At 39.8% G+C, this 24,335-nt stretch overlaps 1 protein-coding gene across 2 annotated transcripts in view; it reads right to left on the bottom strand.

Annotated features, from left to right (window-relative positions):
* The window catches only part of PDZRN4 (PDZ domain containing ring finger 4), a 237,195-nt gene continuing 212,860 nt past the window's right edge, over positions 1-24,335 (bottom strand). For both annotated transcript variants that reach the window (XM_015854556.2, XM_015854565.2), the window contains 5 exons: positions 18,758-18,856; positions 16,769-16,831; positions 13,492-13,593; positions 9,991-10,107; positions 1-1,761 (listed from right to left, as the gene is read on the bottom strand). In XM_015854556.2, the coding sequence (XP_015710042.1) occupies positions 235-1,761; positions 9,991-10,107; positions 13,492-13,593; positions 16,769-16,831; positions 18,758-18,856 (1,908 nt within the window). In that variant the 3' untranslated portion in view covers positions 1-234. The remainder of the gene's footprint in view (positions 1,762-9,990; positions 10,108-13,491; positions 13,594-16,768; positions 16,832-18,757; positions 18,857-24,335) is intronic.

Below are 24,335 nucleotides of genomic sequence, written 5' to 3'. Positions count from 1 at the left end.
TTTTTTTTTTTTCTTTTTCTACAAATGAGTAATATGAATATATTGCAGGATAAAGAAAGACTGCCAGATAAAGAAGGTACCGTTATATGAAAAACAAATGAAAAATTACCAGGTAATTTTGCTTACAAAAAAGATCAAACTATAAACAGTCACAAAATATATAAAAATGCCACATTGAACGAGGCAATCGTACTCTACCTAAACTGGTAGTACACTCTCTGAAAGAAGCTGCGTTCATACAGTAGTAACTGATAAAAAGGCATTGTGCACTCTTGTGCCGTCTGGAGATTTAGCACCATGTGTCATCAGTTCTTGGATTGTCATCCAGTTGTCCAAGATTTTTTTATTCCTTTTCTTCATCATTTTTTTGTGACTTAGTTCAATAATGTTAATTTCCTTTTTGCCCTCGCTGCCACTCTGCGGACTTTCCTTCAGACACTCCAGCCTGCTACGCATCATGAACTCCCTTCGCCTCCTCTGCTCCTTGGCTCGCACCAAGTGCTGCTTCCGCTCCTCTTTGCTCCAGTAGCGACCCATCTTCATCTCACTCATTGTATCATCATCTGTCGTCATTCCACTGCGCTCTTCTTTAATTTTTAAGGCACGTTCCTTTAGGATTCTGTCTCGAACTGGTCTCTTTGTGATATACCTTGTCCCATCACTCCTTATTTTCACTTTCCATTCCATCTTGGGTTCCGCACACTTCTGCGAGTCTTTGCACATGCTCACCAGGCTGAGCTGGCTCTGGGCATACTCCACAGCTGATTTTTGTTGGATCAGCTGCATGTAGCTCTGATAGTGCTTAGCGTGAGCAGGTATATTCCCATACCTGTAAGAAGAGCTGTGATATGGGGACAGGTAGGGAATGTGTTCGCTGCTCTGCTTTTCCTGGTCTGTGAATTTGCTGTTTTCTGATGCCAGCACTGTGCCTTCAGCAGTGCTGTTTTGCTCAGTGGATTTGGCTTTGACCGAGATTGTTTCCTTGTTGCTCTGTCCTGAGGATGACTGATTAGCCATGACTGTGCTCCTCAAGTTTTTCCTGTTGGTGATGCTGATCATCCTCTGGAGGGAGTTGTCCGGGGATCGCTCCACAGTCAGGGGGGTGCTCCTGCAACTTTCAGCTGTATTGTAGGCACTGGAGCTGTCCTTGTCGGACTTCTCAGGGTGCTCCAGGATGTCGTCCAGTTTGCCTCTTTGTACATCTACGCTGGTGTTATAATTCCTGAATCCCTCATCATGTAAAGCCCAAATGTCTCCATACTGATCCCTCACTTTTTGGAGCCGGTGAGCTTGCATGATATTCTGACATTCAAGTTCAATGTTCCTCAGCTCCTCATTGAGTAGCTGCAGCTCATGCTCCACTCCATCTTGTTCTCTTCTGTTGCACTCTATTGTGCTGCTTGAGTAATACAGGTCATACTCCCCATGGTTTCGAATCTTGCACTTCAGTTCCAGCAGCTGTCGAAATCTTTCACACTCCTCCTCTGGGTTCCCAATGAAATCAGATTCAATGTATTCCCCTGACACAAAGCTTTCATTGCACTGGAGCTCAACACTTCCTAATGTGTCTTGGCTATGACCCAGCTCTCGTTTGTTCTGCAGAGTTGCACCGTTCTGTTCCTCAGGTGCATTTTCTTGCTCTGAACTCTCATCGTTACGCAGACTCTCATCTGTAGGTCCCACCCCACTGTCCTTCTCATGATTGTTGGATGATGAGGTTGCAGTGTCTGTAGTTCCATCCTCCTCCTCATGCTTCTTTGGCTAAAAGAATAAGCAAATCAAAGTGATTATCAAATACAGATCACATTACAGGAGAATATTTTCCAGCTCTGTTTTGCTTAAACTGCTGGAGTCTGATTTAAACTGAATTAAAAGAGATCACTAAACAGCAGTCCTACTGCTCATGGCTTTGAAACATTTCTGACAGCCATGCTGTGATGGCCATACTGAGAGAAGCAGATGAATTACAGCACTAGTGACATATTTTCTGAAGTCCGGAAAGAAATGTTTCCCTCTCTAGCTAAGCCACCTCTTTGCAGTGCTTAAAGATAATGATCACCAGATGGTGCACTGTTTTTGATTCTGGATAATGGCCAGAGACTGGTGGAGCTGAGATCTTCTCAAACTTGGAAAAAAGCTTCAGTGCTGATATCACTTAAAAACAAATTAAAAAATAAAAATAAAAATAGAGCAATCAGCCAATCTAGGAATGCCTAGTGCAACCTATGAGGGTATGAAAAGACAACTTTCATCAGTGGAGCATTTTTTTTTTACCTGGGGACTCTTTATATGCTCCATGAAGATGGGCAGCATGGAAGACAGCGGAAGGTCAGCCTGTTCTACAACACCCTCAGTGCCCCTCTCTTGTACTTCTTGCATTCAGTAGTCTTTTTCTGAAAAACTGTTCATTTTGAAATCCTAGATTTTGCTCAAGTAGACCTCTCTCTCACGTGCATCTCTGGAGATCATTTCTATTCCCTAGTTAGAGTTTATATTCCTTAGAAATAAAAACAGCCTTTTACCATTAGGCATACAACAACACTGAGTGCTTGCCATGGGCATGATGTCAAGCTTTTAAGCTGTTGTTTTTTAATTAACACCCAATCACTGTACCTAACCTATTTATATTCTTTTAATTCAAAGAATGTGAAATAATGTCTCTCTGAGGAGACACATGCTTTTTATTTTTCAAACTGGATATGAAAAGAATTTCCCTCTGCTCCTCTTAGAGAGTAATCAGCCAGAGTGCAATTTATATGGCCTATTCACCAAATCTAAGTGCATATAGTATCAACCGAATGCTTTTTTTCTTTCAGGAGGTATAATTGCATAATTATGTGTAATGGTAGGAATAATTATGGGAGAAAAAATGTACAGTGCACCCAATGAAAGGAAACAAATTCAAAGAGGACACTGCCATAATTCCCTTTCTCTCTTCTTTGACAGACAGTAAAACAGGATGAAAACACGTCTTCTATCTCCTCCTTTCTCTTCTTGTGTACCCCATGATCACACACCTTTCAGCCGGTTTCTTTTCTTCAGTCACAAGGAAAAAATAATGGCCTAGTCTGAGGAAAACAAAGATAACCTCCACCCCCAAATACAAAGTCATAGTGGAATAAGATAAATATTGAAGAAAACAACACAAAGATAATCTAGTGTCTGTGATGGGCCAGTTAAAAATCTCTGAAAGAATGTTTTAGCAATGTGTTCTCAGAAAAGACTTGAAAAGAAATATTTATCTTCATAGTAGTAACAAGGAGTTCATACTCATCATTTTGTACATACAATCTACAACTAATAACAAAATACACAAGTGTTTAATTCTCATACATTTTTGGGTGCCGTACCTGCCAAATGTTTAAAAAATTACTGGCACATATGTAGGTTCCCCAGAAGTACTGCCTATAACTAATTTCTAGAGATACTACAACAGATACAAAGAACACAATAATACTATTTGATAGGGCAGATTTTCAGCTACAAAACACTATTATTCAACATAGTCACCGCCATTAGCTGTGCATTTATGCCGTCAATGATTAAGAGTCTGCATGACACACTCATAAAAATCTGCACCAGTGGAGGTGACCCACTGTTTCACAGCTGCTATGATGGCATCATTGCTAGGAAAATATTGCCCACACAGTCCATCTTTCATCAACTCAAACAGATAGAAGTCAGAGGACACCAAATATGGACTATATGGTAGGTGTGGTAGAATACTCCAGCCAAGACTGGCAATGTGCTTCACAATTTTGTGGCTTGACATTACTGTGTTGCAGGAGAAAGGTTGGCTTCTTCTCTGGCCTTACTCTGGAAGTTCAAACCTTCAGCTCAGTCAGTGCTATGATGTAGTGGTCAGAGCTGACGGTTTGTTCGCATTTCAGGAAATCCAGAAGTATCACTCCTCGTTTATCCCAAAAGACACTGCACCCTTCCTCCAAGGGCTGCTTTCTTTGATGGGGAATTCACATGTTGACACTCAATAGACTGCCGTTTTGACTTTGAAACATTCAAATGCTGCCACCATTACAATGCACTAAAGCTGATATTCAGATCTGAACATGGTTCCCTCTGATTCGCATGGATGAGCTGATCAAGACGCTCTTCATTTTGTGGCATGACAGTTATGCACAGCTGTCTGGAACATGGCTTGTCTTTCATACTGCTGTCACCACTGCAAAAATGCATCACCCACTGACTCACTATGCTCACATGCACTGTTTGGTCTCCAGAATTATTCAGCAAGAGTCAGTGAATGTCAATGGGTGCAATTTTTTCTGCATGTATGAATTCAATTACACACTCTTGCTTCATAAGCACCTCTGTGTCAGACCACATATTGTCAGACTTCCCCTCTGCTGCTTTCTATTGCAAAGCAACAAACTGTAATGGAATATTAGTGGTAAGATTCAACCTCTACTGCCAAACCAGCAACATAATAAACTGGAAGACATTACTTTTGGAGCAGCCATTATTTTTCCCTTCTCTGATTTGCTGTCAGATCGTTCCAGTTAGCCACTTATATGTAAGGGTATCTTTTCAGAGGAAGAAGGGATATGAAGAATAGAACTAGTAACACTCTAAATAACTAAGTATTGCAAAATTATTCAGCATTAATTAATTATATTCATTTATCTAATCTTTCTTTCCTCAACTTATGCATTGCTGTGAGAAAGCAGCAGTTTATTTTTGGTTGTTGTTGTTAAGGCTCATTAAATATTTCCAAAGTGGTTGTAACAATTTAGTTCTCTCTTCATGAGTATCTGGAGAAATGGTGGGATTGCAAGTCTTCAGTCATCAGCTGTTTTTAAGATACAAAATTTCAGATTTTATACAGAGAAAAACTGAAAAACTCACTGCGTACCAAATTCTTCATGAAAACCCAAGGCAATCAGAAAGAAGGGCGATCTAACCAAGGTAGTGTCTGGGGCATTCATCAGAAGTACCAGAGATTTGTGCTTACATTTTTTTTTTTTTAATTTTTTTTTTCTTCCCCTATTTACCTTTTCCAAATGAGTGTTGCTATATAAACTATTCTGGTCCCCTCTTTCACCTGCTTTGGAGCTGCTCCAGCTTGTATTCATGTGTTCTGTTTTCAACTGTCTTTCAGCAGAGTCTGAGTCATCTACACCACAGCACAGTGTCACCCATGGCTCTTACTGGTCTGGAGAATATTTAATGACTGATGCAAGATCGGTCCACAAGACCCTGGGATGGCCTTGCTGCAGAATAACTAGCAATTTGGGTGCCTGCCTGAATGTCTACATCACTAGTAGATCACCAGAGAAGGAGGATTGCCAGTATCCACTTGCTGACATGGAAGAGGAGCGACACAACACAGTTTGTGTCTTTGTGACTAAACTCAGCTTACACTTCAGAATGGCTTATACATATTGTGTTAGAAAAGTTATACAGCTGCCAGGTGCTGAGCCACATCGTATTACTACAGAGACTCCTCTGGTATTTTCAGCATGGTGCCACACCACCAGATGTTTGGATATATCTGAAAAATCCTTTGATGAATCTGTTTGAGCAGGCATGTAAAGAAACTTTACAGTATGGGCTCATGCCATCACCACTTTCCAAATTTGGGGCTCATTTTCTATACCACTTCAATCAACAATTTAAATTTTGCTCCTACAACTTCCACATGATCTAGATGGACTGAACATAATAGATTGCCATCTACTATGTGTAATCAACACACACTTACAAAAGATGTAATTAAAGTCAAATACAACTTTGGAAATCAAATGGGTGGGATTCACCTGATCAAAAGTAAGTGTCTATTGTAGAGACACCTGAATGGAAGGTAATCACCCTGGATTCCTCTCCCTGTCAAGAAGAAACCAGTGTCTGTTTAGATTCTACTCAATCTAAAGCAGATGCCGAAAATAAGTTACATTTTTCCCCAGGAATTAGATAGATACATGCAACTAGTTCAAGTAATAAAACTGAAAGTTTCTGTGTGTTTTTGAGACACTTCTACAGATTTCTCTGTGATTTATGTAAGATAGTCCCTGGCTTTTCTGTTCTGGACTTGTCATCTTTGATAGAGACCCTGAACATGTGCAGGCAGAGCAGTCATTTACAACATGAGATTATTTTCATTTTAGTTTGAAAGGTAGCAAGCCTAATTTCTGGTTAAGTCCCTTTTGCAAACCATAAGATGGTCTTCAATTACCAGTGTGCTGCTTTTGTTTATGTTTTCTATTCCAAACAAAGTGTTTGTTTTCAAACATACATTATCAATCTGGGGTATAATTATTTCTGTCTGAAATACCAAAGGAATCCTTAGGCCTCATCTTTGCAGTGAGCACTCAGATAATGAGAATGCAAACCTGTCAGTGTGTACAATCAAACTATAAATGAACCACAAAAGATGCTGCAGCAAGCATTCATGCCTATAAAATGGCTAATCTTGCAGGAATTCAGGCACTGTTCTATTCTCATTTTTACAACTTGTGATTCAAAGCCCATGCTGCTACTGAAGTTTGAAAGCAATGAGATTCAGTCAAGACTTTTAATCAGCCTGAACTCCCTGGTCAGTCTGAGAGTAAAAGGGAGAAAAGGGAAGCTGACCACAATGAGAGGAATCTCCAGTGGCAGGCTAATCATGAGATACACCCATCACAGGGGAAGACTGGAATTGATTTCAGTTGTGCTTTAGAAGGTAAAATGCTCTTCTGCAAACAATGCTGTTCTTTTGAAACAGACCTTTCTCACTCTCACACACACACAAAAAAAAGAAAAAAGAAAAAAAGAATTCCCCCTAAACATTTTCACTGCAAGTCAGCTTTGAATGAACTAGAATGAATTGTTTTATCCAATTCTTTCTTTTCTTAATAGGTTTTGATATATTCCATGGTACTGATAAGAATTTCTGCATGGCAAATGTACAGTATTCATATCAAAGTTATCACTGCTCCACAATGGGCTGTGATGTTCTAATGGGAAAGGAATAAAATGAATTCTAATAAATGAAGAATTACATATTTCCTTTAGGTTTTTTGAAGAAGATACAATTCTTGATTAAATTCTACAGAGTGACTCAAAACCACAAAATGGACACGACTATCCACTTAATTATATACCATTCTTCTATTACAAACTGTACCAGTTTTTTCTCTGACAGCTCATAGCACATGTTTAAAGGGTGTTGGATAAAAAAGATTCGTATTTGGAAGGATAGCCTGTGACTGTATGCATTAATTCCTGCAGATCATAAGATTCACGATGGCCAGTGATTATGAAACAAGAAGACTGTGTTCACAAAAATTAAGGCTAATGTTACAGCAAAATCTCTCTGGCCAACCAGGGAGCTTAAGGCTACTCAGTTCGGCCACTTGCAGCCTCAATGAGAGCAGTTTCATTACTCCAATGTATTCTATGATTGACCTCAGAAAACTGCTTGATTTCCTGGCCTAACAAGGCTAGGAAAGGAGTAAAGAACTACTTTTCTGACTTGCCGAGTCACTACATAGAGTCTGGAAAGACAGCAGCTGTCACAAATTACTAACGCCCCATTACACATCTAGCTGCATTTGGCTGATTCAATTACTCATCAGAAGGGCAAAGAACTGTCTGGCTGTCCTAGAATTACTTCAAGCAATGCAATGTCAGACACCTACTTACAGACCATAATCTTTTCAAGTGTAGCTCTCTTCTGTCATAAAATAAAATCTCAATAGGGGAAAAATATTCCTGGTCTAAGACCTCAATGGGGAAAAAAAATAATCTCGCAGTGTTTGATGAAACCACCACATAGAACATCACCATTCAGTAATGAACACTAACCACAAACCAAATTTAGTGAAAAAAAACAAAGTCTGAAAAGACACTGGGAGTGGAAAATCACAACTGCAATTTCAGAGGCCCCAGAATGTTGTGCCAGGGGTTAAAAAGGGTTTGATAGCAGACCTGCTCAAGAATTTCCCTCAGAAGAGAGTGAAAATATCTCTGCACAAAGCATAATGCTTGGCAAAGAATGAGTGTTCTTTCTGACAGGAAATCTTTGGGTACTCAAACTACAATTTCTGGTTAAAAAAAATTTAAAAAGATACCAAATCTCAGGTCAGAATGGTTAGCAGTGCAGTATTTAGCACATTCAACCTGGGAAAGCAAGACTTGGATCACTGCCTGGAAAAGAGAATCATAACTAAAAGGCCATTGCACATTCCATTGTAAGGCTTCCTTCACCTCTGACACTGGAGTTATTCCACTTTGTGTGAATAATTAAATGCTTGTAAGATCAAGGATTTGCAATCTGATCTATCATATTTCAGATAATAGACTTAATTGCCTAGCTATTCTATCAGTGTCTCTGTCCCATTTAATATTTAATTTGTGTAAAGTGAATAGATTTAACAGGAGTTATCAACGGCATCAAGGTAGAATGAGAGGTGGGGATGGAACAGGGCTAGAAACAAGTTCAAGTTCCCAGCATGGACCATGCAGTGCAGGATTCGAAGCCACGTCTTCCATCAGACAAATACTGTGAGCAGTTCTGGATTCCACAATTTGAAGATGACATAAAACTACTATCAAATACCAAAAGCAAAGCTACGAAAGTGGTGAAGATTCTAGAGGGCAAGATGTAAGAGGAGCAGCTGAGGTCCCTGGGTATGCTCCGTGCAGAGCAGAGGAGATGAGGGGAGCCCTCATGGTGGATGCTGCTCCTCACAGGGAGCGGAGGGGAAGCACTGAGCTCTGCTCTGTGTGACAGCAACAGGGCAGGAGGGAACAGCATGGAGCTGTGCCAGGGGAGGGGCAGCTGGGGTTGAGGGAAAGGGTCTGCACCAGAGGGCGGTAGGCATGGAATGGTCTGCCCAGGGCAATGGGGATGGCACAGAGCTGTAGGAGTTCAAGAAGTGTTTGAACAATGCTCTCAGACGTGACAGGGTTTGAATGTTGGGTGGTCCTATGTGGAGACGGGAGTTGGACTCAATGATCCTCATGGGTCCCTTCCAACTCGGAATATCCTATGATTCTGCAAAATAATTTCCCTTGTTTCCCGAAGAAGGAAGACTCTCAGAGTCTCTCCCTCTTCACTTCAAAGGAAAATGCCTCAGGCTTTGCTTTCAAACAATTGAAAACAGGGGAAAAAATTCAAATTGGAAATTTCTGTGGTTAGAAAAAGAGTTTGTACCCAGCTGCACACATGCAGAAGATAGGAGATATGGTGGGATATTGTGTCCTTGGTTCCACATAGGTGTCCATGCTGACAGATCATCTGTTTCAGGAACGAACAGATAGGGTCACTTATGCCTTTCACAATTAAGTACAATTTTATTGAAGATCCTTTGATTAAACTGTACGGCTGAGGGCTGCATCGCTAACAGCGCATATGGGCAGATAAAAGGATAGCACCAATCTGAGACTATGTTAACAGTATGCGTCTTTGTTTCCATTAACAAAACAAATGATAAACAGTGCACTGCTGTTGTAAGAAAAATACACTTGTGTTTCCAAAACACCTGTTGTTTCTTTTAAACACCTCTTCCTTCTCATTTGTAAGTAAGCTTACATGATTCATGTTATGTGGGCTGACTCATATCTTGCGTGAGTACAAAAAGAGTGGCACCTATCCCAGCTCACAGCTCTACAAGCCACAATGATCCATTCCACTAATTCATCAACATAAAGCCCAAACACTTTAGAAGTAAAGAAAGTGATAAATATTTTTTTGAGAGCCCAGGGGAAAAAAAAAAAAAAAAAAAAAAGAGAGAGAAAGAGAGAGAGAGAGAAAGAGAGAGAAATCTGCGCTTATCAGAGCTTCCTAAATCATTTGCTACCTTATCATACTTGGCCCCAATATCTTTTGTTCCCCTCTGCTTTACCTACAGCTTAGCGTAGTTCAGAGCATTTTAGAGATAAAATTCTGCCAAAGCTTTTGACTGCTTTTAACAGTGTACTATTTCATTCTCTATTAGTATGAATTATACCCAGCAAAATTTTAAACGACACATTTAGTAGCAGTCCTACCTGCTCCACCTCATTGGCTGTGTACTGCATCGCTTCATTATGTTGCTCTTCCAACATTTCCAAGTTCAACTCCTCCAAGAATTCATTCCTTTCATCATCCAGCCACCCTTCCTCCAGCTGCAAACAATACATTAGTACATTATATTATGTCAGCAAGGACACACGCTAAAATAGGGTAAACCCAAATGGCAATGCTTGACTAGTTCTTTTTATCATAATGATTCACTTCAGAAAGCCAGGCGGTAGGAGTCTGCTTCTCAAAAAAGGAAGAAGAAAAAGAAAGATAAAAAATGGGACTCTCATGCCTTTTATCCTTTCTTGAAACAGTATGACTGATTTTCTTTCATAATGAAGGAGACTGCACAGCACAGACATTTTTTCTTTTCAAAAGGTATGAAAGGCACAGTGCATAATCCTGAAGCTGTCATGTTCATTACCGCTGAGAGCCCCAGCGCTGATAGAGCGGCATCATTACTAATAGGGCCACAAGACAGCCGGGTTCTTTCTCTCAACAGCCTCCACCCCAGTGCTGTACCATAGTGCTGCACTCTCAATAACAGCCTTGCATTGCATTTCTACAGCAATTTCTCCATTGATCTTCAAGGAAAACATACATAGAGAAGATGGCAATAGGCAGATGTGGCAACTGGAAGGGTAGTTATATTTGTCCTTACAGTGTGCCTGGAAACAACCCTTATCTGTCTGTGTTTTCCCTAAGTGTAATTCTTTGACATTTGATGACAATCTTGCAAAAGGATAGGAGGGAATGTTGCATTCTTCATCTAGTCAGTATACCCTCTCTCCACATCTAATTAGCCCCCTTAACAGCTTTCTACACTAACAAAACCAGCATCCCTGCTCTAAAATTCTTATCTTCCCATTTTGCTCACTGTGCTTATGTGTATATGGCGTGTGTCCATTTGTATTTGTAATCCCTCACCAGATGGTGCACTGCACTGAAAGGGAAAATACCAGTCAGTGACACTCTTGTAAAGGCTGTGATGGTGGGAAAAAAGCAGAAGGCAATATTTATTGTTTTGTCACTGGTGAAAGAACTGGAGGAGGACTGTGACAAAAGGGCGACAAATTCCTAAGCACCAGACAGTGACAACAATACCAACTATTCATGTTTCAAGGCAGCCAGATCAGTGCAACACAGGCCACAGCAGAAATGCTACCACTGCATCAAAGCACACTTAACCAAATCAGCAAGTGGTAGTTCAAAACTACACTGAGAGTGATTAGCGCTGTGTGGTACTTACACCTGAATGCTGGTCAGGTATCACTGTTTCTTTCAAAAAGTCTAATATGCTTTTGACAAACATAAACTTTCTGAAGTTTTTCTTGGCAAAGTCAGCTTTCAACAGCCCGAAATTAGAATGAAGGAGGTTTTTATTTTTTTCATTGGAGTGGGGGGCATGTAATTTTTATATTTGTCCTTAATGAGACTTAGAAACCATTCTATGAAACATCTAGTATTGACTACTAGTTTTCTTTACTGTTCTTACTTGCTTTTTCTACCAAGGAAAGCAGGAACACAGTCCTTCTCTAGTATGAAGAATGCAGCTTAATTTATCACATTTGAGGAAACTGTAAAGATAACAAAATCTGGAGGATGAAAGATGGATCTCACTTGGGTAAATCTGCTGCTTTGATCATGGCAGACCGCAAATTTAACTTAATGCGAATCCTTAAGATACACTTTTAGCACAAAGATCATTTCTACTTTAGCATACATGGGTACTACATTCATTCTGCGCCCTAAACACATGTGAATTAATTGCTCATGCTCTTTCTTTCAATATTGAACAGGTTAGGTGCCTCCTTGGTGATATGCATCAAAACTTAATTATCCATCAGTATTCACCAGACAAATAAATGGCCAAAAAAGGTTTTCTTCCCTGTGGCCCAGTGAATGTACTTAGCAGTCAGTCTTCAAGACTGCAATACTGACAATACTTATTTCTATCTGAAAATAAGAGCCTGCTTAATCCTGCTATCTTTTACCAGAGTCAAAGCAAAACAGCTAGCTGAAATAGGTTTGCAGCAGCCTGACATCTGATATACTATGGCTGTTTCTTCTGTTTTACATAAATATGTACTCAGAATGTAAAAATTAAACTAAAAAGAAACAACAGCAATGAAAACAAACAAACAAACAAACAGCAAAGAACCAAAGAACACTGTGTCCTGTGACATGGAAGATATGGAAGGAGCATCAGTACAGGAAGCAATAATGTTATGAGAAAGTAATTCCTTACGTCATATCAATATAATTTTTCTAATATTCACCAGTCTAAACAAATACAGAGAACAGACTTTCCCTGAGTATATGCTTTATTAGTTGGTAGGTTTCTGTTCCCTACAGAACAACAAAATTTGAGTGAAAAAGCAAAAAAAAAAAAAAAAAAAGTTTAAAAAACTCTTTAAAACCTCAGCAACTTCCAATGTGAGCTAAAATTTCGCAATATACACTACTGTTTTTTGCTGTACACTATGTCATCATCTTTATGGGAATTGCTTAGATTGATGAAAAATATAAAGAAAATAAATCCTGAAATTGTGAATCTTATGTAACTACTGGATTGAAGTAGAGATTCCAAGTGGCACTGAATTACACTTACTCAATTTAATTTAAACAGAGTATGCAGCTAGCAAAACTGAGAAATATCAGATCAATGGCATGAGAGACAAATGGCAACATAACCAACTTTGTTTGAACTGCTGACAGATGGAGAGAACAGTGGCAATATAATGTCTCTTTTGCTTTGCAGTGGCTTAAAAACAGCATATAAAGGCAAGTACAAACAGTACTCTTCTTCCACTCTACCTCTCCTTTAGTTTGATGATCAATTTAACACCTCCCCCTGCCATGATATAAAATATTCTTGGCATGGCAAAATTTTATTCTTAGCACCACTGAAACATTATTAAAAGCTTTTGAAAAAGCACCTCCTGAGATACAATTTGTAATGTACCAGCATTTTTTTGTGACCAGGGTACTTTGAAAACAATTAGATCCAGAGCTGCTGAATGGTACTGTAGCGAAATTTCCATAACTGGTACATAAATGAACAGTTGTTTACAAGTGCGTAGAAAAAAGAGCCATCACCAGTGAAAAACTACAGCTTTGAGTAAGCTCGTATAAACGACTAAGATAAGCATGGGAAGTTTATCCCCAGAGCAACTAAGAATCATCAAACAAGCAATATATGGTTTTCAAGTTCTACTTCATATTTTACTAATATCATGTTAGTCCTGTCAGCTTTATTTGTATACCTGCTTATTTTGTCTGCTGAAAAAAAAACTGCTTAGCTTGGGGCAAAGAAGCCCTGGCAACATCACATTATTTCCTCTGTTGGCTATAAAGGGCCAAAGCTCTGCAACTATCTTTTTCCTCCTTTTGTTAGGAACTTTGGCATTCCTCCTTCCCAGCAGTTCATTACTTATGGTGACAGTGAATGTACAGGATAACCCAGGTTATCCTGTATTTACTCTAACCTGCAGTTCTGGCCTTGCAACCAGCAACACAATTTTCTTGCATTCATCACTGGAGAGCAATGCCACTGCCTCTTCGCGATTCTGGACATCTTGCCCATTAATCTAGAAAACAAATGAAAGTGGCACATTAGTTTCTATTTCCACAAAGCAACACACAATAAAGGGCAAATATCAGCTCATTTGTAGTGAATGTATGGACAATGAAACTCGCACAACGGGCTCATCTTCAGCCCCTCAGTGGTAAGTGCCTTCACTCAATTATGCGCTTACTGTAAGAGCTGTATCGATCGCTGAAGGATGGCGGACATCAGAGGAAGCAGTTATGTTCATAAATGTCCAACCTGCGCCCTGGTAACATACATCTAGCAACACAATTAACCAGCCCCTGACAGGTGACGTTCATCTTTCTTCGTTCAGAGTAATGGAAGTGTCACTCTGAGATAATAGTGCTGGTGGAAGCAAGACTGGTAATACTGCAGCTGAAATCAGTCACACTGTGTGCGTGTAGAGGGCCAATTAGGGAGCTGCATTATCTCTTGCCAGGCAATGCTTACAGGCCACTGCTTATTGCTGCTCCATTTAATCATTTTATATTTGTGAGGATAGATTAGTATCCAGAACCACACAAAACATATATATCCCCCTTGCCAGAGGAAAATCAAAATAGAAGTAGTTCTCCAATAAGAATGTGCTGTTCTTGCTACCTTTCTGCTGTTCTATCACCTCATTGAACAGACATGGCTGTGACTACGTGCAAATTGCATCTTCCTTACATATTTAGTTTTGTCCGAATCCAAAGAAGTGGATTATTCCAATTGTGGTAGTGAAAAAATAGTCTTTTTGAAAATAGGTGAAAACGAAATGGGAAGATGGAATAATATGAACTTTTGGGGGCAAACAGTACTGTGCCCAGTACTTCATCTCTTGTAAGCAGTAAGAATTTCCTGTCTGAAAAGTAAAGTTCTGCATGTGTTCGTAAGACTGAAAATTAAGACACACAAAAAAAGCTTTAACTCAGATTAAAGAAAACCCTTCCCTGAGCATCCAACTGGCAATGAGTAAACACTGCAAAGGTTACACAAAGGGGTAACAATGGTCTGTAGGAGACCAGGCAAGTCTTTGGTAACAAAGACCTGCCCTAACCCAAAGTGCTGCAACATAGCCACTGAGAGCTAGCAGCAGATCTCCAGCCTATCCAAACACCCCAAGCTACAGTGGCTGCTCCAGCAAGTCCTATCAGCTGGGCAACTGCTCCTTTACCCACTTGAGACCACAGCCCTGATGGCTGCATACCAGTGGAATAAGCAGGACTTCAGTCATGGAGATCGCATCTCTGAGGATACCATTTGTTAGACTGGAGTTTCACAACTAAAAACAGCAGAAGTTTAGGCAAGTTTCACTGGGACTGTCCTAATAAATTCCTTTCCCTTGGCTTCATAATATTTGACACGAAATACCCAGACCTGAGATCTCTAAGAGACTGGAGAGGTTGCGTGATGTTTGTAAGAATGAGGACAGCTCCAGCCTCGTGAGGAAATCCACTGTAGTTTTGTGAGAAATGCACAGAAACAGTATCCCCCTATAGCTGTAAGCAATGCCATCTGCTGCCCCCAACAAATGCCCCATGCTCACAACTCTGCTGTGCTCACAGCCTCAGTATAATCCGCAATAATGGCATTGTCACCTTCTATTTCTCTGAGTTATCTCATCAATAAGAGTAGATAGAGGGTCAATGTGATTTCAGATATGAAAGTAAACCCCACATAACTCTCTGGGTATTAACTTTAATGATCAAACTCATAGCTATATATCAGCACTGACATTAAAGTAATGCTCCAACCTACAAAAACACGGTGGAATTACCTATGCTTTCTCTCACCTCTGGAGTCTTCACTCACAATTGAAATGAATTTCATAAGGAATTTGAGAATGTTTGCCTGAACTGCTCTTGGCTTTCCCCTTAATCCAGAAATTTCAGAAATAAAGGAAAACAGCAGGAAATGAATCCATCCTCAATTTACTTAAAGTGTATAGAGGAAGAATGAACGTGGTTTCTACTTGCTTGAATAAACAAGATTTTTTTCTGATTTTTTTAAAGTTAAAAACACCACTATATTCTGTTAACTTTCTTCAATGGTTGCTTTATAACAAGACACAGAAAACAGCACACTGACTTTTCCGCTCCTATTCCTAGTTGGCAGTGTGGCCCCACAGCCTCATCCTTTTTTGCTCAGAAGACTAGCTACAACTCCAAAGTTGATACGATGGTGAGAAATATGACTACAGATTTCAACAGAGATGCTAGCTGCAGAAATAAGAAGACTGAAGAGAAGGAACTTGTGACAGCCAGAAACCTAACATTAAAGGAGGGCAATTCCAAAACTGTTTACAGAAAAGCAACCTATCATTACCAGGAGCTACCTCTGGAAAAAAAAAATAAAATAAAAATACAAGGGAAATAGACTGGAAACCAGATCTAAGATGCTATAATAGAGAAGTTTCCAACTGACTGACTTTTGGTAGCTATTTTGTGATTTTGTCATCAGTTCAAAATTGTCACCAACAGTTCTGAACACAAACCCTCTGCCATTCCAGCTATTCCCCTGTCCATCCACTACCTGCCTTCCCTCTTCCAGACCTGGACTATGGGTGCTGAGACTTATTGCACAAACCTACGTGCAGGACAGCTGCAGGGGCAGCTCTCTGAATGAGAAGATCGATAGAAACCAAAGGGAAGAAAAATGCCGAGATGGTAGATTAGCAAAGAACCCCCAGCAGTGTTGTTTTATTGGCAGAGAAAAGAAAATATTAACAAAAGCTGAGTGAACACCCTGCTCAAGTACATTCAAGATCATCCATTATGGACAACATATCTTTTGTATGAAAACTCTTACCATCAATGCTCAGCTTGAGTGATTTTTATCCAAATTTATGCAATCAGTGAATGATCAGCAACTTTCTGACACCTGTATTTATGTTTTCTGGATCCCTATTTGAAATTTGACACTGAGATGAACATAGGGAAAATGAGATTTGCTAATAAATACAGCAATGATATACACGGGATATAAGGGCATGAGCCAGAACAAGTTTGTCATTCTCATTTTTCAGTACACGCACTTTTGCTCCCAGCTATTGTGTTAAAAAACAGACAGACATGGATTTTCTCATCGATCACAGTAACAAAGAGAACTACCTTCCCTCATTAACAGTCCACAGAGAAGACAGCTCTGTATGTTTGAAGAAAGAGTTTAGAAATAAGGCTATTGTCACGTACTTGCAAAATGCGGTCTCCTTCACGGATCCGTCCATCTCTGGCAGCGATGCTGTTTGGATCAACCTGCATAGGACAACATTCAGTAACTGAACATTAAAATATTTTTACTGGAAACCAATCACAGCTACTGAATTTGAAAACATGCCTTTTTTTGCTCTGTACAGAAGCAATTTAAATCTTTCTTTACAACCCCATGAACTCAACAGTTCATTAAATAATCGTATAAGCTTGTTTCAGATAAAAACCTAAAGACTGAAAGGGTCAGGAGCATATCATTGTCAGATTAATACTTTTCTTTGCCACTGTCATGCATTAACCTTCAGTTGTCAGAGCACTAAGAATTAACTACAGAGATCCTCTGCTCTGGAAGTTCACTAAGGGCTGCAGTGATTCTGTAGCCATTGATACCACCATACAAATGGGTCTGTCTTCAGGAAAGAAGCAGGAGTATTTTTCTTGCATGAAAATATTTACTACTAAATGATTGCTTCAGTTATCAAGCTGTTATTTCCTCTGGAATTTTGCAGTTCTCAAGGAAACAGTGAAAAATCCCAAAGGATCTATTCTGTATAGATCACTCATAAGTTCTGTATAATGTTTCTGGTTTGAGCCAGTTAATTTTAAGTCAGTTTAACCTAAATAGAAGTTTAGAGCTCCATTAACAGTTTATCAAAGTCAGTATAGCTCATCCCTGAGCAATGACCTACTGTTCATTGTAGGGCAATTCGATCTATCACCTTGCATTCGATGGATATCTTGAATCATTTATTTTGCTTCATTGTGCTACAAGCTATTTTTTCAAACAAAACATTTGAGTTTAGCATTTGTTTGCAGATTACATCCTCTGCAGCTGTTAGATATCATTTTCTTCTCATGTGTTCTCATAGAAAAAAAAAAATTCTTAAATGTTTAATCAAGTACGAGAGACAATATAATTGCAGTCACTTAAAAAAAGGTCTGAGAAATTTCTTCCATGTAGGAAAAACAGCACATTTCACATACAGTTCTGGAGTGTAGTAGAAGGCTCCTGCATTTTATTTCTCTTCACAAGGTCAGACTTTAACAGCAGTACCCATACAACCATTGGAAGACTTATTCTTGTTTTAATTCCTTATATTAGTTCTAGGGCTGTGCTTTTCAGCTTCTTAGACACTGCTTCTGGCCAGTGAAGCAGGCCTCTAAATCCTTGTTTATTAAGCAGGAGAAAACTCTCTAACAATTAATTCTGTCCATGAACTTCGCCCAGAATACGGTACAACAAGTCATAAAAATGACAATCTGGGAAACTAGAACAATCATAAGTGAGCTTGGACTCACAAGAGTTCTCTGCTTTACCTAGGAAAACAGCCATCCTGGACATGAGTGGAGACCCAAAGGGAATTAATGTGCATGTAAGTCTTCTGGACTGACATTGTGAAACATCTCAAGATATGTGTAGGATGCCATGTTTTCCTTGTAAGTAACTGAAAAACTCAGCATTTTGCTCATCTCAATACCCAGTACTCTGTTTCTTGACTGATAAAAATACAAAAATTATTAGGAGAGGTCAGCATTTCTGACATGTTCATCTCTCAGGCTATTCTTTTCATTCAACTGTGGTATGTCTGAGATTGACTGTACAAAAGCCACAAACAATAAAATACGGATTACTGAGGCTGTGACAGGATGAAATGCAAACAGGGTGTGGAGTAGGCACTCTCTTGAAATTTTGCCTGCTTTCCCATATAAGGGCAGGTTTCTTTCAAAATTCAGACCATGCTCAGGCTGCTTTGTATTTCCCTAACTATGATGTTTTAGTTAAAAGCATTTGGATTAAAGAAGCGTGCTAGTAATAATTACACTACTTGAGAAACACAATTTAAATTGATAATCTAAATGAATTGGAAGTGACACATGCTGGCTGATGGCCGATATTTCTGCAGCCTCGTCTCAGAGTACTTGCTCTCATATTCCCAGATGTGTTCTCTCCTCCCCAGCCTGTGTCTTTACCTCACTGACGTAGATTCCTGTGTCTTCCTCATCATCGGTTCTGTAGCAGACAGTCAGTCCCAGCTTCTCCTGGCTGCTAACACGGCACAGCTCCACCTCCTACAAAGAAGCACACAGGCTCATGCAACGGCTTTTGCCAGAAGTGTAAAAAAACTACCTGGCACAAAAGAGCACTGATTCCAGTCTGTCCAGCCACGGAGAAAAAACAATTCTTTCTCAGTATGGCACATCTCACACCTATCCATCAAGATGCAGCTGACAAATGCCAGAAGTCTGTTGTAACTTCTTAGTCTCAAGGTGCATTATTTTGTGTGCAACTTAAGGAGAGAAAAATACTCTGTGAATTAAGAAGGAAATTCCAATATATGATAGGTTCAAGCTATACAGAAACTACTTCAGGAGACTTTCCTGAGAAATACAGATGTGAATTGATTTTGCAGTTTTTTAGCCTTTGGATAATAGGATCTGACTTACAGCATATTACACAGTCATTTTAGTCCTATCACACCAACTATTGACTTATAGGATATAGGACAGGCTGGCTATACATCAATCAATCCATCACACTAGCACCACTCCCTTCCAACAACACTAAACCATAAAGCAGAAACACAGCCTTCCACTAATTTTCATTCATTCCCTGGCCAGCTTCTTGCCATACTATCTTTGCAAAAGTTGTTAGATAACAGAGGGATGCTTCAAGGAATCTCCTGTGGAGATGAAAGTCTATTGCATCCTCCTCAATTGTGAGGTGATGCAAAAAACATATTTTTAGTGCCAGATGTCCCAGCAGTGGCATCTCATGAAAAGTGCAAGTTTTAGGGCAGATGGCACAGTGATAACTACTACATACATCCATCTGAGTTAAGCATCTTTAGAGTTTCATAGGGGAACCATTCATAAAAACGCAGAACTGTGATTGGTTTCAACACTGTGAAGCAAATAATTGCAATAGGGCACGATGAATCCAGTAACAGAGAGTATTAGCTTGGTTGCAAACAAAAAAGCTTAGGTTGATAAGGGGTGTTTTAAAAGGAGTCTGCAAGTGACACTTACAACCATGCAGAAAAGAAAAAAAAAAGAAAAAGAAAAAAGAAAAAAGAGAGAACAGACTAAAGAATCCGTCACAATCCATCTACTTTTCATACTTGATACAGTGCAGTCTCAAGTTCAGGAAGCATTAGGACAACCTCCTTAGCACAAGCCTTGCCAGGGCAAACGTGGGACCTCTTTGTTCTCTACAGTTCTCCCGCAGCAGCAAGTGCTGGGCTACGGGGAGAGAAGATGCACCCCTTTCTTCCTGAAATAGCTATGCATCCCAAGCACAGACTTCTCCCTCTGGCTGGTGGAGAAGAGCAGAAAGACCAACCACTCAGGTATTGTGTTTGTTGCAGTGTCAGTGACTTGGCTATGCCACAGATCCAGCCCTCTCTTCAAATCCAGAGTCTGGTTCTCAGCCTGCAATATAGTTTATCCCTCCCTATCCTCAGAGATGTCACAGAGATCAAGATACAAACAGGCATACAGCAGGGAGTCCAATGGAATTGTGGAGACCAGACATCAAAAAAACACTTACTGAAAACCTCTGGTTCAAACACAAGAGTTAGCCAACAAACCCCATGCAGTTTGTTTTCCAGTAAGTGTGCTACTGGGACTTGATCCCCGCTCTCTCACCAAAGCTGAAATCTACATGGCTTCAGTACCTGCATAAACTTTATAAATATCTCCCTGGACTTTGAACATTCGATGCTTTAATAAAATATGAAAGCATAGAAAATACTATGAAACCTATAGCATTCTTTAGTTTTTCTAAAGAAGGACAATCACTTTAAATAGCTTATTGTGAGGTAAGATGAGAAATGAGAAATTAGTTGTGACTACATGTGTTATACATCAGGTTTGAAAGAAAAAAAAAAAAAGAAAGAAAGAAAGAAAGGACAGTGTTTTACTGTGGAAGAGAATTACAGTGACCTGATTCTGGCACTGGGAGTGAAAATACGTATACTGAAGGGAGGCCTGTTCAAAACCCATAATAATTGATGCCTCCAGAGGGAAAGAACACTTGACTAGAACTGTAATATTAGGGAGGAATTACAGTAACAAAATGGCTTCAATTGCAGCAACAAGGTATACTTTTAAGGAATAAAGAAGCTAGCAGTCCCTTGGAGGCCTATAAGGAAGCCTAAATACACCATAAAGGGCTGAGACTGGGACCTTTAAATCAAGGCAAATGAGGAGCTGTGCACAAGCTGAAATCCACTGACTTTCATTGTCCTGCTGGCACCAACTCCAATCTCCCTGAGCTGAAGCTGGAGGGGGACCCCAAGGACTGCTCTGAACATAACTTCTTTGGTCAGGAATAACCTTGATGTTTCTGTGGGTGATTTGTCTCAAAGTGTTTGTTACTACAAAGCCACGTGATGTTTCAGGCTGCAAATGAGCTGAAACATTTCAGCATGTGCTGGTTCAACAAGCAGAGTAATTTAACCATTTATGGCATTAAAATGAAGAAAATGAGGGCAACTCCAGAACTCCATCCTGGGAATCAAAGAGGTTTGCTAAAATCCTCTCTGGGAACAGACTGCTGACAAATACCAGTGCCAAACATCCCCAGACTGGGATGCAGCATGCCTGGCTGTGCACAGTGTTTGCATTGCCACAGCTTTCATTTCTTTTCTCAGAAAAGAACATAGCTCAGAGCTGAGATCTATTCTCTGTAGTCTTGGGATTACACCTTTCTTTGGCGGCTATGTGAGATGTACTTTCATGATAGTGTTTGTGGCTGTGTGTGGCCTTAGAAGCTTCAGATAGTCACTGTAGTACTCAGCATCAAAAGATAATTGCCCAGTAAACATTTCATGTTTTTCAGTCTAGACTCAAGTATAGGCTAAAGTAATATGTCATTCTGACTGGAGATGAAATTGGATGAGGTCTCTTCCTCTGCATGGAAATCACTCCAAATAACAATCCGTTTCTCACCAAACAACTACAGTACTAACCTCAAAGCATCTTCTTTTTTAAAGCAAACAAAACACATCCTAGTCAAACAAATCAGGGCTAACAACATATTTGAAATATTTAAAAACACTTTGTATAAAATACTAATTCATCTCTCAGACCTGAAGTCCACAAGCTCAATCTTTATCTGGTGGCTGAAACGAACATCAGAAACAAAGAGAAGAGCAGCTACTTAGGCACCAAAGAACCAAGACCATGATGGTCAGAAGCATTTCACTTTGCATTTCTTGACAGATGCTTTTTAGTGTGTGCTGGCATTGTTGATGTTGTTTTCCCTCCTACTCTTAAACAAAAGAAACAGTGTTTGGCAGCAGTAATGAATTTTTAAGGATACATTCTCCTTCCTTTAGACACACACATGCATACACACACACAAGCAGATAGTTGCTTTCTCTTACTTCAAGTTTGGGGTTTTGTGTGTATGCATGTAGGGACTGAACCATCTTCAAAATTCAGCATATTAGAAAGCTGTGAGAAACAATATTTGGGGATTTGTGAAGTGCGCTGACAGACAGATGGTGGAAGGAGAGGGACTGAGCAGAGTGCTCAGGAGATGACAGCCTTCCCATCTTTTGGGCACTCTGGGGGCAGCCGCCTCTCAACATGAATGGTATTCTGCTGCCAAGTGACAGAAATCAATGCCAAATTGCTAAATCTTTGACTTGCCGCTTCTTTCCTCTGTGTGAGCAGAACAATAATTCAGCACAATTCCACGGTGAAGACAATACTTTAGAGGGTTTTGCCATAAATTATTTTCTTAAAAGACAGAGATTAAAATCAGAATAAGAACTTTCCTACTCTGAAAGACCAGGATGCCAGTGTACAAGATAGCTCATTTCTGCAAAGAGTTGGAGGTCATGCTGTTGAAGGACTGAAAACTGGTTATGCTGGTCATTCTCTTAAGTGATGGAGTGGCGGCTGTAGCGTCTGGCTCCCAGTTAAAGGCCATCATTTGCTTTGGTGACAGAAAACCAGTTTACAGGCTGTCAGCTTCAGGAGACTTAAGACCAAGCAAGGAGCTTTCACCTCTTTGGGGTAGGAAGACTAGGTTAATACTGTCATTTCTCTCAGGTGGCAGAGAAGTGGGTTATAAGTGTAAAAAGGTTAAGGAACATTTAAAAAGTGCTTGTAAATGTTTTCATCAGTTTGCAGTTACAGTAGGTCTTTCTAATAAAAGCTTGATTACAGAGAGTAAAGCTGATAGTCTGTTAGAAAACAGATCATGAACCCTTCTGTGGCTTTCCCTGAATAGTCTTCTGGGGACAAAAAAAGCTCTGAACTCTTCACATTTTCCTGTCATACACAGAAAAACAGATTACAGCCAAAACTGATAGTTTCCTCTTGCTGTACCCAGAAGATGTTTACAAGANCCATTTGATGACCTTTCGTTGAAATAACTGCGTAGATGGAAAAATTACTTTGTTCCATTTTTTCCTAGCTCTTCACTCTGCCAGTGGTCTCCACTAGGCCATAAGCATGTTAGAATCCTTCCCCCACTTTCTCTCAGGATTAGTTATTCCTGTTTAAACCCATCTACAGTGTGGCTGAGCTCTGCTCCTGCATCATCACTACCTGTCAGCCTCTCTCATTCACCCCATTCCAGAATGGAATTTCTTTCCAGAAACACAATTTTCTGTCTTCACCCTCAAAGTCCTTCTGAGTTTACTCTTCCCTAAAGTGATCTCTCACCTGTATTTATACAGACAGCAGCCTTGCTTGCTCTTATCCCTCATTTCCTCCCAAGCATTTCCATTCTCAAGAAACGCCCATACCCACATACACTAAAGTGTTTGCTTCACTATGTATAAATCAGAGAGAGCTGAGCTTGGCACTATTGAAATCATGAGGAGGTCTCAATGATCCTGATGCATTCTCTCTACTTCAGGGTATTTTACAATTCTATGAAATAACAGTTTATTACTGCCATGTTGTCCCGTTTCCTCTCTCTAATCCTCCAGTCCTGTGTGCTGTGAAGAAATCTTTGTACAGATGGGAAGTAAATCAAACTCGAAATTAGAGCTCAATAGAAATCAGTAGCCATCAATAACAAGCTATTCATTTTTTCATGGTGTGAACTTCTCAAAACCCAGGTAAGTACTCTGGAAGCAAGGAAGTGGTTTTGAAGCTCAGAATCTGGTTTGCCCCTCTCCTAGAACTATAGCAGAATGAGCACATTCTGGAAATTTCTGACACTTTTTGTGATAACATTATTTTTGTTAAATTTGACCTACTGCATTCACAGAATGAGTACGAGTATTGATTATTTCCATAGAGCTATAGATCTAGTGCAGTTGAGTGCAATTATGGAGCATAACACTGTCCCAGCTCTAAAGGCCTTATGTCCAGTTGCTGGACCTTATAATATCGCCTTGTCTCATTTTTGTATACTTTTCTGTTTCCATCATCTTATTACTTACCAGAAACAGCTTCAGTCTAGTCTACTATACTGTAGACCATTTTAAGTAACAAGAGTTAATTATTTAACATCACTCTATAGTGTGACAAATGTAAACATTTAGCTGCCTCATATCAAAAAATGGCATCCTAGGAATCGGAGTCT

Source organism: Coturnix japonica, chromosome 1, assembly GCF_001577835.2.
Source record: "Coturnix japonica isolate 7356 chromosome 1, Coturnix japonica 2.1, whole genome shotgun sequence".
Taxonomy (NCBI): Eukaryota; Metazoa; Chordata; class Aves; order Galliformes; family Phasianidae; genus Coturnix; species Coturnix japonica.
This window is presented reverse-complemented; position numbering and strand designations above follow the sequence as displayed.